The sequence below is a fragment of the Pterocles gutturalis genome, unplaced genomic scaffold, assembly GCF_000699245.1.
Source record: "Pterocles gutturalis isolate BGI_N339 unplaced genomic scaffold, ASM69924v1 scaffold38037, whole genome shotgun sequence".
Lineage (NCBI taxonomy): Eukaryota > Metazoa > Chordata > Aves > Pterocliformes > Pteroclidae > Pterocles > Pterocles gutturalis.
The window spans coordinates 1-18,991 of NW_010114076.1; the positions used below are offsets into that span (position 1 = coordinate 1).

At 38.0% G+C, this 18,991-nt stretch overlaps 1 protein-coding gene across 1 annotated transcript; it reads right to left on the bottom strand.

Moving 5' to 3' along the window:
- Positions 1–497: 497 nt before the first annotated feature.
- On the bottom strand, positions 498–2,449 carry NXPH1 (neurexophilin 1; the record flags this gene model as incomplete). Its single annotated transcript, XM_010074732.1, has 1 exon — positions 498–2,449. A coding segment is annotated over one exon (762 nt), but the record flags the coding sequence as incomplete, so codon positions are not given.
- Between the last annotated feature and the right edge of the window lie 16,542 nt (positions 2,450–18,991).

Below are 18,991 nucleotides of genomic sequence, written 5' to 3' on the forward strand. Positions count from 1 at the left end.
TATATATATAAAAGCAGTGAGCTTTTTCTTTATAGGAAGAAAATTCCCTCATGCCATAAAAAGGGATCTCTTCATTCCATAATGAGAGATCGGTGCCTCAGAGGAGGCTAGAATTAAGGCAAAGGCAGGCCTGTGTATGCAGAGTGGCTCCATGTTTCCCCACCTCTAAACAATAAATCTCTTTAAATAAAGCCCTGCTCCTGTGGTTTCTTATCCAAGTGGGGGCTTCCACTCAAGTTAGCAAGACCCTTCAGTAATGAGATCTACTTGCTAGGAATAGGGTCAGAGAAATGTTATATATTCTACATATATGTCTATATGTCTCTGCACACACACTCATACACATGTACATATACACGCACAAACATGCACACACAGATTTATAAATCTATGTATATATATCTACATATGCCAAGAGGCAAGACTGAAAACCATGTCAGACTTGGAGTGTTATCCACTTGTCAGAACCATTTAAACTACTATCTACACAGTACATATTGAAACTCAACTTTAAGATTTTTTATTTTTATGTACAGTTCATTTTTTTCCTCTGGAAATAAAATATCTAAATACAGACAGACTGTAATGTTGTATATGTATAGCTTTCAACAATACTTTAGCTGAATAAATGCTTTGTACATAGTTCTGTCTTTTAATGGAGTTTACAGCTACATTGATAAAATGGATTCCTCATTTCCTTGATTGTTTTTAACCAATAACAAGCAGAGAGACAATTACAAGTTAATATTAATAAGCAGCTCAAATAACACCGGTTAAATTATGTACAATACAAACCATTCATACAAATGAAGACTAGGATATTGAATTTGTTACAATATTTTGTAATAAAGATAAGACAGCCACTTATAACTTACATGTTCTCCACCAGGCATTTTCCTTCTTAGAGATCAGTTGGAGAGTTTTTAAGTAGCTTAGCTGGCCTAAACTCAACAAGGTTTAAAGAATCAGAGCTTAAAGAGTCAGAGAAACATGAAACCATAATGTCTGCCACATGTAAATTCCAAATGTTTGCCCATCTTTACTAGTAACAGGTTTGCTCCATGGAAAAAAGAGCCACCTAACACTTCCTCGAATGTGCCTACTGTATGCTGGAAAAAAGTCACGATGCTCTTCTGTGTTCATGTAATAAGGAATACTGAACTCTAGACACACATTTTTCCCGTTTTAATAAGTATTTACTCCTACAGTATTATTCACCGGTACAGCTACTCCCAGCAGTGGAATGCTGAGTGGGGATTATTGATTGGCATGTCCTCAAAGGACTTTCAAAGAGATTTCCATAACAGTCTGTGTTAGAAACCATTCTCTGTCTAGTTAATCCATTTTGCTTTATGTTAGGTCATCCTGAAACCTTAGATATCAGACAATGAAAGCTCTCTTAACAGGAATCTCATTAGATGTGAGCTGAAAAGAGTGTGTGTCTCTGTGTATGTGTATGGTTTTATTTCAAATCCATAGTGATTTTACAACTAGATTGATACATGGAGCTGACTGGGCAAAAATTACATTTGATTGTTTTCCACTAATGTATTTGCAGCCATTTGACATCAGCAGCAGCAGGTAGACACATTCCAGGCAATAGATGTGGCCTTCCTCCTTGAGGTTACAGCCCTGTCATACGACCTGTTTTATTCCCCAGGCTTCAGTCTCAGACACGTGTTTGTCCTCACCCTGAGGGGAAGTAGGGTGTGTCACTGTGGTAGTTGTAATCAGGACACACCTTCTGTACTAGTTTATAATCTGTACTATAAAAGGAAATGTAAATACAGATTACTTTAAAGGGCTTGGAGCAAAGCCATGACACATGGCTCTGGGTCTGCTCCTGATAACAGGTTTTTGAAGGGTCATAGTTGCAGAGTGTGTTCTTGGTAGCCTTGTCAACCTTTTCATACTCAATTCGACAGTTAAAGGACTTGGAATCTTTGGCATCAATCACCGTCTGTTGTGCCAAGTCAAATTCCACTATTTTTGTAGGGGGAACTAGGCTCACAGATACATTCCCTTGGCCAGTGGAGTTATGCCTGAAGTAAACACTAAACGTCCCATTGCCATGGTCAACGATTTTCCCCGTTATTAACAGATTCAGCTTCACAGTCTTGATGTTGGAATGAAAATCACCCCAGCCAAACATTTTCTTAAATTTCCCAGTCTTGACGATGGGTCGTCTCTTTGCTCTGGGACGAGGCTCTTGGAGGTCTGTGGAGTTCCTCAGCCAGTCCCAGAGATCTTGCTCAGAGTAAGTTTCTGGGGCATCGTATCGCAGGTCCAAATCTGTATCATTTTCCTTTCCACGAAAAGTCTGTGACAGGAGTCGGCTGATGGACAAGTCTTTGCTACTTTCTGTCCATATGTGCTTTAGTGTGGATTTGGAGCTTCCTGATTTTAGAAGTTCTGTTTTTCCTCCATTTGTTAAATTTGCACAGGTAACCTGAAAAAAGAAAGAAGGGAAGAAGAAAGAAAGGATATACTGAGATATGTAATACAAAACCTATCATTCCACCTGAGACCAAAATGATCAGATTTCAAAATAATAGGGATTTTTTTTAATAAATTAAATTTTATCTCTGTACTCAGTAAAACAAAACAGAAACATCTATTTTCCTCTTCTTTCCAAGCAGTGATTAATTAATTCTCCTTTGCCAGTCTTTTACGTTGGCCTTCAGATTTAATTCTACCCATTCAAATTCTTCTTCAACCTGAAAGCTACTTCTGTTAGTAGTAGCCTGTAAGTGATGAGTATGTAATGAAGTACTGCAAAAACTAAGGTACATAACCATGTCATCCTTGAGCCTGTATGTGGCTTTCACTGGCCCTTTCTCATCTCAGAGTGAAGCATACTTGCTTGAATGTTCCCTCTTCTTCCACCATCAGACTCACATTCATTCATTTTTGCTGCCCCTGGAGTCCACTGTCAGGGTGCTGTCTTTGTGGTGCCAGCCTGACCATGCTCAGAGTCCATGTCATTATAAATCTAATAATAGTAATATAACTTCCCTACTCCTTTTATGAGTACACATTGGTCTGCATTCTTGACTGGGACCTTCAGTCACAGATATAATATAAATAATGGAAAAATGAAAATTTTAATGAGTTTTGCGTCGACAGCTGTACATTGTGTGCTGCACCTCAATTAATGCAAGAGGAGTCACAGCCTTTTCTTATAGTCTCTTACGGATTAATTACTGATTTGCCTTCTCTGTATCTAGTATGGCATGCATTTCTCCTTCTCCACTTCACATCTTTTTCCACACCTTCCTCCCCAAACCAAAAAGTGACCTTTGCAAGACAGAAAGCCATTTGTGTATTTACAAGAGGAGCAGGATCACCAGATTTAAAATATTCATTAAAAAAATCCTGCAAAATCATATTGTTAAAAAAAGACAAAATCTTGCACCAAGTTCCTACAAAATCATAAACTTCAGCATTGTTTTTCACAGAATTTAGTGTCCAAACCATTTGTCTTATTTGTATTTTTTCTCTTTGCCTTAATTGTATGGAAAACAGACAACAGATGCAGCCTCACAGCTGTGTAACATGCAGCAGTGGTAGAGAGCTCTAATGGAGCATAGCAGGGAGGGCTGGAATTGGCAGGGGGCAGTGGGTGGATGGGAAGGGACCAACAACACCCTTAGTCCCATTCCCCCTAAAAATTTGTACCAGACACATTGCCACAATTTTTAACATTTGAAGTGCTCTGAAGAGGCCATCAAGTTCCTTATTTCCCTTTTCATGGCTACATAGGAGATTCTGAATATGCCTGTTTTATTCCTCTGTGCTCTGGTACTGATTTATGTGCTTCTATCACACTTGTGGTTATATCTTTCTGTTCACTTAAAAATGAATTTAGTGTATTTCCAACCCAGCAAATTCATTGGAAACCAGCTAGTATTTAAATCATGTCCCCTCCCTACTGGTACAACTGGAGGTATATGTCACGGAGGATATCTATCACAGCATGGCCTTTTCATTTCCTAACAATCATGGAATTGAAGCATGCTTTCATTAACTTCAGTACTTTTCCAAGGTCAGTTGAAGGCACATACATAAAATCAGTCTAAATTGTCTTAATACACTGATCAGATAGGAGGTATGCCCCTAGCCTTTTACAGTAAACAAATAACAAAATAAATCTGTCACGTCCCACGCTATACCTCTCCAGTGCATTTCAGGTTGTTGGGCCAGTAAGGGTAATAGATAAAATATGGGTTTGATTTAGGATTGTGCCAAAGACATTACTTCCTCCTCTTTTGAATGGAAGGATCAAAACACAGACTAGCATTTTGATAGCCAGTTTGTAGCTGCATCTTAGCATCAACACAGTGAGCCAGGAGAGAAGCTGTAATGAAATGCACGGATGGTGCACTGGTTAATGAAGCAGCAATGAAGATGTCACGGGGAGAGAGAAAGAGACTCAGAATATAATTTTTCCCCAGTTTATGGGGAAGGAGTGCAAAATAAGAAAAGAAATGTAGTTAAAAGGAAGAAATGTGCCTGTCTAGCATGAATCTGTCAAACTGCTATGAATCTAAGCAGTTAGCTAGCAGAACTAGTATACCTGCAATCTGTAGTAGGATACAGATTGCTTACCACTATATTTTTCCTTGCTCACAGCTTGTTTTTCTTTTGTTTTCCCTTCTGCATCCAATGATTTACATTTCATAGGATCACACTACAAGTTCCATATAACAAGATGTAATGGTATAAAAACCTTTTAAAGAGAAGGTCTCTTTTTCTTCAGATGTATAAAAGTGAACACCCAGGAAAGGAAGCAAGTATTTTCTGAAATAGTTACTGACTGACATGCGGTTTTTTGAAAGCCAGTATGTTGATTATTCAGATTCGATGCATGCTATACTGTTTCATACCTATCTAACAAATACAAGTGATTGTTACTGTCACTGGTTTTGTAATACCTGAAAGACTTCTGGTTATGGAGTTAGCCCTGAAACCTCTGTGACTTTCGTTGCGGGTAACTGGCTGCATTCATGATTAAAGACCTGAACCTGCCCTCCCTGCTCAAGTGTCTGTGTAAGCACTAGAAAAAACAGTCCACAAGGATTAATAAAAAAGCTCAAGAATTCATTGTTCTTCACTAACATTTTCCAGCCAACTGCTTTTTCACATACTGTTAGTATACTATGTGCTATAGAAATTGTAGCTATATGTATCCTCAGAGAGCCGCACACCCAGTAATACAGAGCATTGCTGTGTAATAGACTTTCTGCAAAGGCAGCAATTATTTTCACGTGAACTAATCCACAATTTTCTTCTGTCTCTCTTCTTTCCAACCACAGGGCTGCAATAATACAGGAGAGATCACGCAAATCCATGATATTTTGCATTTAGTAGTGTGAAAGCTACCTTACTAAAACATAGACCTATTTTAGTGGTGTGTGAAAAAAAGAGCCAACTTAAAATGGCTAATGGGGAGCTAAAACACTGAGCAGCCCAAATTCTATGGTAGCTTTTTTGTCCTCTTCCTTGAGTATATCTGCATATAATTCAGAAACTTGCATACTGTACCTTATCAATTAGTTCACTATAAACAGAGTTGCCTTCTTTTCCACAGTCAAGTGCAACTCCTAGACAAAACATTGAAAAGTTGGACCCACTTGTACTGGGCCTGGCTAGGACAGAGTTCATTTTCTTCATAGCAGCTCATATGGCGCTGTGGTTTAGATTTCTGACCAAAACACTGATAACACACTAACGTTCCAGCTCTTGCTGAACTGTGTTTGCACAGCATCAAGGACTTTTCTGTGTTTCTCTTGGCCCCAATAGGTTGTGAGGGGACACAACTTGAGCAGATTACCTGAACTGACCAAAGAGATATCCCATGTCATATAACATCTTGCTCAGCAAATAAAAGGAAAAGAGAGGTACTTAATTGGGGCTAGCCATCTTCTGCTCAGGAACTGGCTGGGCATCACTCTGCCCACGGGAGGTGGTGAGTGTTGCCTTTGCAACAGTTGTTTTTTGTTTTCTTCTGTCTTCTTCCACTTATCTTTCACTTATTATTTTTTAAATCTTGATGCCCAAATTTTCTTGCTTTTATTCTTCCTTTCCTCTTCCTCTGTCCCACTGGGGAAGTGGAGGAAGCGAGCGAGCAGCTGTATTGTGCCTAGCTGCCCACTGGGGTTAATCTGAAATACCAGTACAGCGCAATGTAGCAGTGTTGTAAAAGGACTGAGGAGGGGGATTTGTGTAGTTCATTTAGGACTTCCTAAAGGATAGGCAGTTTATTTGTCTCAGAAACTTTGGAGTTCAAGACACTGAGCCCTGAATGCTTTGTTAGGTCAAACCTGAACATTTAGGGTAGAGAAAACAAAGTTGGAAAGGGAACTTGGGAGGCCATGAGGACCTCAAGTGGTGATTTAGGCCCTCTTCTCTGTGTGTAATCAACCATAGGTATATTAAAATTAATTTAAACTGATCAATTTGAGATAAAAAATAATCATTCAAAGAGGTATAGAATGCCTCTTGATTTCTCACTCTTTTCCTTTTATTCTAGCTCTGAGTTCATTACCTATAATTATAGTATTGGTTTAGAAATTATGTATTTATTCCTCTGAATGTGTGACTACTTGAAGGCAAATTAAAATGTAAACAAACAATCTAATACTCCAGGTGGAAAATCTCTCTCTTCAGGTAAATAACTAATCAAAACCAAGATCATTTTTGCTGGCATAGCACTATAAGAATTTGGCAGCACTGTGTTTGCACATGCTCCGTATACAAGGATTCAGAATTTTCTTTCCTCAGTCAGACACCTGATACAGCATGGGTAGGAGAATACTGGTGGACACAGCTATGAAGTGGGTTATTATTAAGGCAGGATGCCACTCAGAAAATTTTAGCTGGATCCAGCTTCCCCCCATTATTCCTGTTTATGTAACAGGTGGAGGAAAATCTGGACCTAGTTTACTATGTTTAGTTTGATCAATTTTTCTTGCTACACCTGTCTACACACTGTACAAAGTTACTGGTGCCACGGAAATATTTTTATTCAGTGAATAATTTCCAGACAAGACAAAGCCAATATTCCACAGAAATTTGACCATAAACAAGGAAACTGAGACTGAAAGTTAATGGAGACATGATTATAACAGGGAGGAGTAAAACACAGAAAACACCTGCGCCTGTTACAAAGAAATACTTTGGAAAGAGAGGACAAACACGGAAAACCACACACAGTAATATTTTACATAAACAGACCTCCCTGGTTTTAACTTACCTGCCTTTTTCCCGCACAACGGAAAGAATGAGCATATGGATTGGTCAATCAAAAAATGCAAACTCAGATGAATCTCACAAAAGGAGCAGTAAATCCTGATCTACTGTGACAAATGAGAGCACAAAAGTGGCTAGCTAGGATCGAGCCAAAGACCCATTTAGAAAAATGTCCTGTCTCCGATAGCGGCTATAAGAGATGCCTGGAGAAGAGCAAGAACATGGCAAGCATACGATAGTCCCCTAATTTCTTCCCAGCTGACAAATATTTCTAGTTTTCTCTGCTAAATATGGTTTCTGTATATGTTTTACATGTCAGTAACTCTCAGTAAGACCGCTCAAAAAAATGCATTTGTCCACTCTCACCTGACCCTTTGTGAACTTTTAACCTCCATAACATCCTTCAGCAATGAGTTCCACAGCGCTGTTCCCTCTTACGCTTTGTTTTGAATCTGACTCCTGACACCCTCTTTGGAGAAGCCTTCATTCTCCAGATGGAAAATTCAGTCTCTGTCCATGTCTCCCATGCTACACGTTGCTGCTACAATTTACTTATTTATTCTACAAATATTAGTGAGCGGAGCATTTGATGATTTCTAAATACATAAAGAATTCTACTTCTAGACCACCAGTACAAGCCTCAGCTATATCTATTAACCGTGGTAAACAAACACTGATCACTTTTCCTGCCTTGAATACCAGCCTTCTGGGTCACACGAATAATTCCTTGCACGGAAGCCATTCTATACCTTTGAATTTCGCTTGTTTCCTCCTCTGAGCTTCCTCAGTTCTACTCTCAGTTCTGTCTTTAAGAGCCAGAGCCCAGAATGGAATAGTCTTTTATGGTGGCAAATGGCCTTCTATTATTTGTTCACTCTTTTTTCTCTGCTAATTCACAATATTTTATTTGATTTTGGTTACTAGTGATCGCTGAACTGATGCTTGCATGGAACTGTCATAACCCCAAAATCTCAATCTTATTTATAAATTAATCTGGGCTTTATTTTTTTCCATATGCATTACATTATTACATTTACTACCAGAGAATTTAATTCCTTAATTTACTGCCTATTTACTAATTCTGGTAAGATCTTTCTGCCATTCCTCACTGTTGGCTCTTTTCTACTCTGAAATATTTTGTGTCATCAACAAACTTTCTCACTCACCTTTGCCGGGTCATTTACAAATACATTGAACAGCAGAGGTCCTTGCACAGAGCCCTGCAGAATTCATATGGTGGCATCCTTCCATTACTGACCATAGGAAAAGAAGCATCTGAAGTTTTCAACAATCTTTTGTAAACTAATCACTTAGGATCACACACTTAAGGATAAAAAAAACTGATTTTTTTTTTTTTTGTTACACAGAAACCAGAGCAAAGGTAAAAATTTTTACTGTCTTTACATTAGGAAATTGAACTTACTATACACTATTACTGCAACTTTTTGTGTAGATCTACCTTAGGATTCATAAAGATCAGCTTAATATGGTGCTCAGCTCAACTTTAAAATCTGTATTTTTCTTGTTTTAATCTATGAGCAATTGTGTTTGTTTCAAATGGTCTTTGTTAGAAAGAAAATCTGGCTACCTGAGATTTTTTCATCATTCACACAACAGAAGTTATGCAAGACCAGAAGCTGATATAAGTTCAGCCAATGACAGCTGATATAAATTCAGGGAAATTTAATATCTTTGAAATTAAAGTGCCTATATCGGTTGATATCTGTATGAGATCTGACTAAGAACGGAAGACTAATTAGAAAATTTGTGCCTACAGAAAGATGAGGGCACTAATAAAACAGTTGAGACGCCACTTTGTTTAGAGACATTATAATCCTTAACAGTTGTTGATCATAAAATATTGGGATACTGCAGTGGGCTGTTCTGCAAAAGAAAAATAACTAGTGCAAGTTCATTCTGCAGTGCTCTTCTACACAATATAAGTTGCCTGTTATAAATAAATCAGAAAACTAGCAAGACTCAAATAACTTTCAGGAAATGCAAAGGTGATAAAACACCTTCAATGGTTAGTTTCCAATGAGAATACTTAAGAATTACCATGTCAAATTTTGCTTTAGAGTCTTCTCTCCCTTGCATTCATGTTGACTGTGGGCTAAGGTGTGACACTGCCACAAGCCCTGTGAATGGTAACAGACTGATGAAAGTGGCAGTCTGCCAAGACATATTAGGAAAGAGTCATGACATGTTCTGTGCCAGCCCCCTCCATGAACCAGTGTAGGAAACACCTCACTGATCACCTCACTCACCTGGAATGCAGGTCTTAGGTCTAAACTATTCATCTAGGTTTTTTCCATAATCAAAAGAGAGAGAAACAGAATGAACTGCCTCCTCTATCTCCATTAGATATTGATGAACCTTCAAGTATTGAATAAGTGCTCTTCATCTAGATGCCTAAGGGTAAGCAAGAAAAATCTGAGCTATGATGCAAAGATTGCCCTGGAGAGAACATCATGGAGAGAACACAAAGGCTGCAGGCTGGAAGCAGGACAGTGATTGCTTTATCTAAATGCTTTCTGAAATGCTCTAGTCATGTTGAAGTTCACTGCTCCCTATACATCTGCAAGGGCGCTGAAGCTTGTGCTGTGTCACTCATACAGCAAGGTGTGCAGACTTGCTAGTATTGCTCCTCCTTTCTTTCAGATATAGGAAATTTCCCATATGGGGGTTTCCTTTCAGAAACAGTGTAGGTTTTTCACTATTCTGTTACCTTTTCGGTTTGATTTAATCATAAAAAATAATTTTCAAAGGTATTTAGAATCTGAAAAACAAATCTTCTTGAGCCTGTTTTGTTCACTAGTGACTAGAAAAAATGTTTATTAAGCAGGCTTTTGAAAAGTGTTTAGTCATCTAAAGATACAGGTAGGTACTTGAAATCAATCAGGCTTAGACTGTAATTATGGAGACATTTCTTCAGGAAGCAGTGCCCTAACAGGTATTTTTCTCTTTCTCCTTTTTTCTGCTTCACTCTGCTAGTGCTGCCTTCTCAGCTGTGGCAGTACAGCTCTTTGTAAGAACCTGGGGGTTTCTTTTTCCTTTCACAAACTTCCAGAGTGTAAATCAGACTCAGAATTAAACGTCCAGGCTCCTCTAAATGCCTGGAGAAGGCTGGGAACTTTGAACCAGGAACCAAAACCACAGATCCATGGCAGGAAGCCATGAGAAGCCAGCCCTAAGAAATGTTCCATGTTTTTCCTGGAAATCAGGAGTGAAGACAGGCACTGCTGTCACTCTTGTCTTTTAAAGAAGGAATCTCATTGTTTTTCCTTCAAAAAGGAAGCTCCCAGAGAAAAAGGAAGTGATAGCAACTGACAGTTTAATTAAGAGCTTAAGAACATTAGTGAGGCAAACCACAAGTCCACCTAGTCCTGTACGACATACCAAACAACAGCTAAAAGTTTATTTTTGTCAAAGAATCCAAAATCAGGGAAAGAATATACCACTTCTACCAGAAAATCTGTCCCATCTTCAAACCTTTGCAGATCAAGGACTTCTTGAGCTGGATTTGTGGCTCTGAATTTAATAACCTTCAACACATATCACGTACAAGACCTTGCCTGCCTCTGAAACTTACAGCGTCTGAAACATTCTGTGACCAGTAGTTCTACCTCCTAGCTTCAGACTTTCTGAGGAACTTGATGCCACCTAAATTCTTGTCCAGCAGGCCACAACAAAATCTAGTATAGCAGCAGCATTTTTCTTGTGGGGTTCAGGCAGAAGCTTGGTGCCCGGATACTCAGGCCAAGCAGAGCTGTAAATGTTTATGGCTGGCACTAGGGGAGCTTCCAGGCCAAAAAACAAGGTGTTGTCTGAGCTACAGGTACTTTCAGAAATAGGCAGCTCCAAAGAAGGTAGTCAAGGGACAGTATAAAACTGTGTTTCTGGAATACGTAGGAAATGTACGGACGCTCTTGGCTCAATTTATGGGCCAAATCCTGACCCACCACTAAAGTCAATGGTAAAAATCGTAGAGGAGCAGAATGATGAAGATAGTGTGGTGTTATGTAGTTTGTTTTAATTTTCTTGCCTAGTTAAGGCAGAATGGAAGGTGTTTGGTTTGCAAAACATCATTTCTCTTTCAATTTAGAAAGCATTATGCTATCCCATATAATAGTCTGTGAACTGAAGGTCCAAATGAGTTACAATACACTGTGAAAATCTTCACATTACAATTTTACAGCTTTCTGCTTTTTCCCTTAGAAGTGCAGGAATTCAGCCCAAATATTTCTAATGGTGGAGATGCAAGTGAATTTATAAAGATTTGAGAAAGGATTGAAATATAACTGTATGAAATATCCTATTGACTCTTGCCCTGCGTTTTACATTTTTAGAAAGAATTTAAACTAAACTCTTGAAGCCTGCTGCCTATGTTGTCATTAAAGATTTTTTACTTCAGTGGATTATGACTGTTGAAAATTCACCCCATCTCCATTCAGCAGGGGATTAAACTTCCATGGAATAAATTAAAGTGGGTTAAAAATGTCTAACAGAGTTTTAAGACCCCTGTATTATATCAGTATCGCAGAGTGATGCTCACTTTGAAATTAAAGTCTGGATAGGTAAATAAATTTTGTCAAGGATCTATTGTTCTCGTTCCACATTCCTATAAGCCTTATTTTATTAATATTGGGTCGCCATTTTCTGCATACATGTAGAAAGTAATATTAAATAAAATTAGGTTTTATATGAAAGGCCACAGAGCAACATTTTAATCAAAATTTTGCACTGTAGTTTGCTTTACATATAACACACTGAAGAAAATGTCCATTTTCACTTGGCTAGGCATATCTTCTGAAGAAGGTGAAAAAGACTATAATGTGTTTCACACTGGTTAAACAGAGGGTATCCCGGTACTATACAATGGACAAAGCCACTCTGCACTATTAACATGCTCTATTAATATCACTGATTTTCTAGATACAGTTTCCAATCATCCAGTGTTAATGTAAAAGTTCAGTAAAATTAAAATACTCTCACATTTTACCCAAGTATTTTGTTACTACTGTGTTTGATACTGTATTTTTCCAAAGAAAAGCGTTAGAATGTTGATACAGCTGAGTCACTTTCCACATAGATATTCACGGGTGCATTCTAGAAAACTGAATTTGAACAAAGATGTCTTTTGAGGAGATTTAACTTCCACTGATGTTGGCAGAGTGTACACTTCCACACAAAGAAATTGTATATCTGTATGAGACACTCGTGAAACACAAAAAAGGGCTTGCACAAGTATATGAAATTCTATTGCAAAATACAGATTCCTTTCATTAAAATTGCCTATTGTTCACTATCAGTTATCCATTTATTACAAATAGATGAATACTTCAGGAGAAGCATGTTAAAAGCACAGAGGAAGCCATTCTATAGTTTAGTAGGAATTGCACATAACCCTGCTAACATTTATGCCTTCATCTTCACCTTGTGCCCTTGCCAGATATGCATACTGACTTCTCAGAAGTCTTCTGTTATCACAAGGACAACAAGGTTTTCTTCTCTTTCCATTTCAGATAGAAACAGCAATATATTGCCTTTCTAACGGTGTTTGTTTAATAGGCATTGATCATTCATTCATTTGGTCAAAGGATATCAAAATCTATTAAAATCCATGTCTGAGGAAAGAGGTGTGTTTCTTTAATGTTGTTCTGGTAAGGAAGGGGAAGATTAAACAGTTTTTCTATTGCAAGGGTACTCAATTAATTTTTATTGATATTTTCTTGAGTGTTTTGTCAAGGTCTCCTAATTCTTACAGGGGCCTGATCAGCAGTAAGCAGCACGTGGGCACTGGTGAAACACTAGGGCCTGAGCAGTGAGGCCCTGAACCAAAGCTGACCTCTAGGTGAATCTCACAACCTAACAATATACCTAATATGTATCACATTGATCACATATGCAATGTATGACCTCATGAATATATGCCAATTTATAAAAGCTTTTGTTGTAACGCTTATAGAGCATTGCTGTAACGCTTGCTGTGAATAGCTGTGTAACGGCAGCCCCACTTGCCAAAGAGAGATATACCTACCTCAAACCCTCAAACAGACCTCTACGTGACAGAATGTGGCAGGGCGGTGACGGGCTTTGTTTAGAGACACATAATCAAAGACAACCAGATACCTTTACTTCTTCTTAACTTTTTCTCGGGTTCTGGTCAAGCGCGGGAAAAAGTTAACAAGGGAAAAAAACCCACAACAGATGTTTTTCGCAGCTTAAGATAGAAAGTTGTTTATTTAACTGTATAAAAGCAGGACCGTTTGCAGGGAAATTTGGAAGCCTCCTCTATACAGTGGACGCACTGTATTGGCAAATCTCTATACAGTGGTCACACTGTATAGAGATTTCCCAATTGCCGGGATGAGTTGTCCAAATCCTTTGCTGTAAACGGGCTCCCCAGAGTCTGTGGATCCGGATGACGGTAATATAGGGCAATTGGTGATGTATCTTTCTTAATCACTGTAGCTAACTCTGTGTAGTAATGACTAGGTGCATTACCTTACTTTGTGCTTGCTATAGTAGTTTGCTTGTTGTCTTGCTGCTTTACCTTATCTTGCTTTATTTTCTCTGTACTATTTTCCTTATTACTTTGTCACTTTGGACATAAGTAAAAATAAGTTTACTTTTTTTTGGTGCCAGTGTCCTCTGTGCTAACCCCATCGATTGGCAAAACAACTGGCTCCACTGGGCCAAGTGCTGTACATTGCTTTCCTGGCTAGGATGTACACAAACATGTTACAATGCTCCTGAAGTGCAGAGATGACAAAGAAATACAGAATGTCCTAATGGAAGCTAGGAGACACCACATGTTACATATTTACAAGATCCAGGAAAAATTAATTCTTGATCCAAATCTGAACAGGGCTCTACTGCCAGTGTACATTTGCTCAGTTAGAACTCAGGGAGACCAAGCAGCCTCAGAAAAAGTACTACCCTTACTTGCTTATCTGTCTGGTCTTTCTGTGACTCTGGCCCCACATATCACAAGAGATGGATTATGCCATTAAGAGGAGTACAGTTACAGAGTACTAGAAGAGGATACCATACACCAATTTTTCTATCTCTTGTACACGAGTAATATTCATTCAGTATGGTACTTCTTTGCAGTGATTGCCCCTGAACTTGCACAGACCAGTTTTCAGCTCTATGCCATCTTTCTGGATTGATCCAAACAGACATTGTGAGGGAACCTAGCACAGCCAAACAAAACAGAATAGAATATCCAATAGAAAACCAACATTGTTGGTACCTGATAGTGGTCTTGTATTTTCTTCCTGCACTAGTATAACACCTAATTAAAAGTGAAAATTAATAGCTAGCAGGATTAATCAAATTCCATATGCAAATATCTGGCTCATGAGAGGCATGGTCCAATTGCTAGTACTGTCACTAAGGTCATTAATTTAAATTGAGATGAGTTAAGAGTCCTTTGGGCATTGACACATAAGCTGAAGGAGGTTATTCTTTGCTAGGTCTTTCACACTGAAATGAAAAACTTGGGAAGAAAATACGTTAACATTACTTCAGCACACTGACTTCTAGGATAATGAGCAGTGCTGTGAGCTTGTCTGTGGAGGACTGAGAGTCCTCTCCTGTAACATACAGTAGTTCTGATACATTGCTTTAAATTCATATTAAGATGTACTGAAGCAAGTTGAATACAAGATAGTTCAAGGTCTAGTAAACTGACATCTTAGGGATTATTTTATGCCTGCTGACTTCTGCTGAGCACCTTCTAATTACAGAAAGATTTTTCTTTTTTTAACCAAAACTTGAGTAGCAGTTTCATAAACCCTTCAGAGACATTTCCAGCCTTCAGAAAAGGTCTAATAATTTCTAATTAGCAAGAAATATTAACTCAGCTTATAAACATAAATACTGGAGCCATAGCGTACTGGTTATAGTGGTGCAAATACAGTGCATTCTCTGTTTACCATCTCTTCAGTTCACCTCAAAATTAGCTCCAGTGTCTTGATCCATAACCACATTTCTAGATAGGGTGACTAGAAGAAATGTAGTCTTTAGAGGCAAATTGTAATGGAGTGCCCTACACCTATGAACTTTCTCCAAATGCTGATAGCTGAAATATTTTAAGTTGCACAGTAACAGAATGACTGCAGAGTAATAAAGTAGTGATGGTCTTATATTACTTTTCCTATATAAAGAATAAAAACATAAAATTTATTATCCTGACCTTGTACCACAAGGACTTCTCAGGTATGTAAAAAAATTCAACTGGCCTATCAAAATGGACTTAGACTAAAGGGATGCCTGCAAACTGTGGTTTCCAGAATTTTTTTGAAGTGTAAAGAAAACAGTGGCATCCAAAAAAAATGGGCTGGAATCTTTACAAGTTTGGGCTTTAGTATTTACTCAACAGCATATTTTCATATTCTTAAAGCATAACAAATTCAGGGTTCAGGGAGAATCAGCCATTATTGGTTCCAAATCTGCATGAGTCAGGAAATGCAGTGGTGCTGAAAACGGACAAAGAAATCAGAGCTTTTCATATCAAGTTCCAGAGAGCCTTCATCTTTTTGACTGATACTTGGAATCCATTCTTCTTTGACCTCAGATTTTTCTCAGCATCACCACCTGACCACACTCAATTATTTGGGCCAATTCTATCTGCAGTTCCATTCGTACAGCCTCCTACATGAACAGGATTTCAATTGAGTGATTCAGACAGGAATTAAGTTTTTTGCCTTTCAGAGAATAAACATTTGTTCAAAGACAGGTCAAGATCACCATATATTAACATATTCCTATGTCTGCCCAAAAAGAACCAAACTTTTTTTCCACTGTCTCATCCTCTGTATCTGTGTGGCTGAGCAGTAGCACAAAACAATTTAACCTTAGCAAGCAAATTTCATTTTTTACCTGACAAATGCTGATACAAAAGATAACTATGAAAAAAAGCAATAAAACCCTCATTCTAAGGCAATAGGTAACATGCCTTCGCTATAACATGCTAAATAACATTCAATGAACTCATAAAAGCATTTAATTTAAATATAAATGCTTAGCAGTTCCATTTTTTCAGGGAGCAAATGACACTTTTTCTTCTTTTCTTTGAAATGCACTTGCAGAATCGACATCCTTTCAAAACCTACAGTTAGTGTTATGTATTATTGCTATTACTGCAGTGCTCATGGACCACCCTGTGGTTAGGGTTAGGGTGTACTAGACACTAAACATATACAGTCACTGCCCTAGAGAGCTTTCTCACTGGTACAGATTTGGCAAAGGCAAAGCTGAAAGAAGAAATATTGGTGATGTCCTGCCTCAATTGCAGAGGTAAGAATTAGTACAAATATCTCTGGACTTTTCAATGTCATATCCAAACTGTCCTAAGAAAGGCTGATTCTAACATCTGGTTGAGATACAAAATGCCACAGCTGTTTCAAAAAGGATGCAGGCTCAGGGAAACAAAGTCAGCTCAGAGGTGAGTTGTGTTATTTCACTCCCTAAGTCCATGTCATCGAGCCTGAAACTCACTCATAGAGCATTAAGAGGTCCCAGTTTTCTCCAGGAGCAAGGACAACTGCCCTCAGTAGTGAGAAATATTTGACTTGTTCCTCTGATAAGAATGATAATGAAAATAATCATACAAATACAATCTGTCTTCCAAAATGTGAATCCCTCAATTCCCCCTTTATCCTTCAGCCGTCAGTCAACAGCAGCTCTGGATAGTCCATAGTGAATAACAAAAATAGTTTCCATGTTTTAAATGTATTTAATAATATTCTAATGATATAATTTTTATAAATTTACTGAAAACCATCAATGTCATAGTTACCTTATTCAAGCTATTAGCTTTGTAGAGAGTTTTATTTCATAGTTTGTTGTATAGATAACTAAGACAAGGAATTGTAGGGCAGCAAGAAAAGTGCAATTGGTACTTGTTACAAGGTCCTTCAAGCATTTTATACACACATTCAAAAATTTTTGTGCATTCATCTTGCAGATTTTGTTACTAAAGTAGGGAAGCATTTTCCTCTAGTGGAATCCAGTAATATCCTGGATAAATTAATAGATTTTCTGGTAATTTCAGAACAGTTTTTTTCACAGAGAGCAGCATATACACAGATTGGGTCTCAAAGACATCATGTTTACAAGAAAGACATTCTGTCACTCACCAGTTGCAGGATAGCATGAGAACATCAAGCTTTGGAATTGACGGTTTTGCTATATCACGGTAGTAACCCTAGCCAAATGCCTGAAGCCTAAGACCTAAGCCAAAACCCTAAGTCCTCATTCTAAGCCCCTAGCATTCAGCCTCTCACCTAACCCTAACTCTAACCTCTTTGGTGCCTAAGAAGAAGAAGGGCAGGGGTTGCATGTATAATGCACACAATTTACAGTATACTTTCTTTAAAACTACTCATACATTTTCAAGTATGATTATGTACTTTGCATAATGCAGAATCAGATCCTTTGTCAGCTTCATTGGCTACCACTTAACTAATTTTTCAGCAGATCCATGTCAGATTAATCCATCTGAGGATCACCTGCATATATTTAAAATTATCAAAAACCTGTCAGTTTTTGCAGGTTCTTCTGCATTCTGAGTGCTTAAGATGCTCTTCAGATATTTTTGTGGTCCAAAATATTATTTGATATCACTCAGGATGAAAGATTGCCAAATATATCAACAGAACACAAAAAGCTCAAGCAGAGAGCTGCAGTTTTCCAGCTTGTCCTTCAGTAAGGGCTGCATGGCAGTAAGGGCTTTGTGGCAATCTCTGTGCCTGTTCAAATACCGCCCATTCTGATCAGATTGTCAGCAAGGGATCATTAAGAGTTGGTGTTTATGATGTAAAATATCTACTGGGAATTGGATTTTGATCATCACTTCATTTTACATCTGTTTCTCGCTAACCAATGGAACAAAAGAGTGTTAATCACTCTTGACCTTTCCTGGATTCGTACTAGTAACTTAATTGCTAATCCCTACTGAGGGACTCTGAAGAGTCATATAGAGCCCATGAGGCATGTAGCTTGACCCCCTCTGTTCAACATTGGTTTTAATCAACAACATCATCAAGAACATGCTCAGACTTGACAATGTTAATTACAGCTTTGGCCATAGTTTCCAGATGAAGTATAGATTAAACTGTTTAACTAGAAACATCAAAAATATCTGCCAAGCTCTAGGTGATTCGACGTGAATCAAAAAGTATCTCCAGCCAAGAAGACCTTGCAGCCAAGAAGATCTTGCAGACTCATTCTGTTGTACTGTCAATTTGCTCCTAAGAAATGTCCAACTCCTTGCAATTAGAATTCTTAAGGGGCTGCGTGAAAATATATTAGTTTTGGCTTGTTTCAAAATCTTCCCCCAGATGGTAATATAATTCCAAACCAGCTGAAATTCACTTTGTGTTGAATTTCGTTGTAGAAAAGGATCATACAGCAAAGAGATGAACAAAAGGTTTTCCTCTCCTCAAATTTCAAGCTAAAGCATGAAGAGCATTTTATTTGAGGTTTTTTTTCTGAATATGATTAGTTTATTCTAAGTTCCCTATCTCCAGATCTAATATTTTCATTTGGTTATTTTAAAATTTACATTCAATTATATTTCAGACTCACATTTACTAACTGAGAAGAAACATAGATGCAATATGGTCTACCATGCACTCGGGTCTTATTGCAAAGCTTAAAACTGGGGGAACATGGGGTACTACCTGCACATTTTCTGACAAATTATCATAGAATCACAGAATCATAGAAT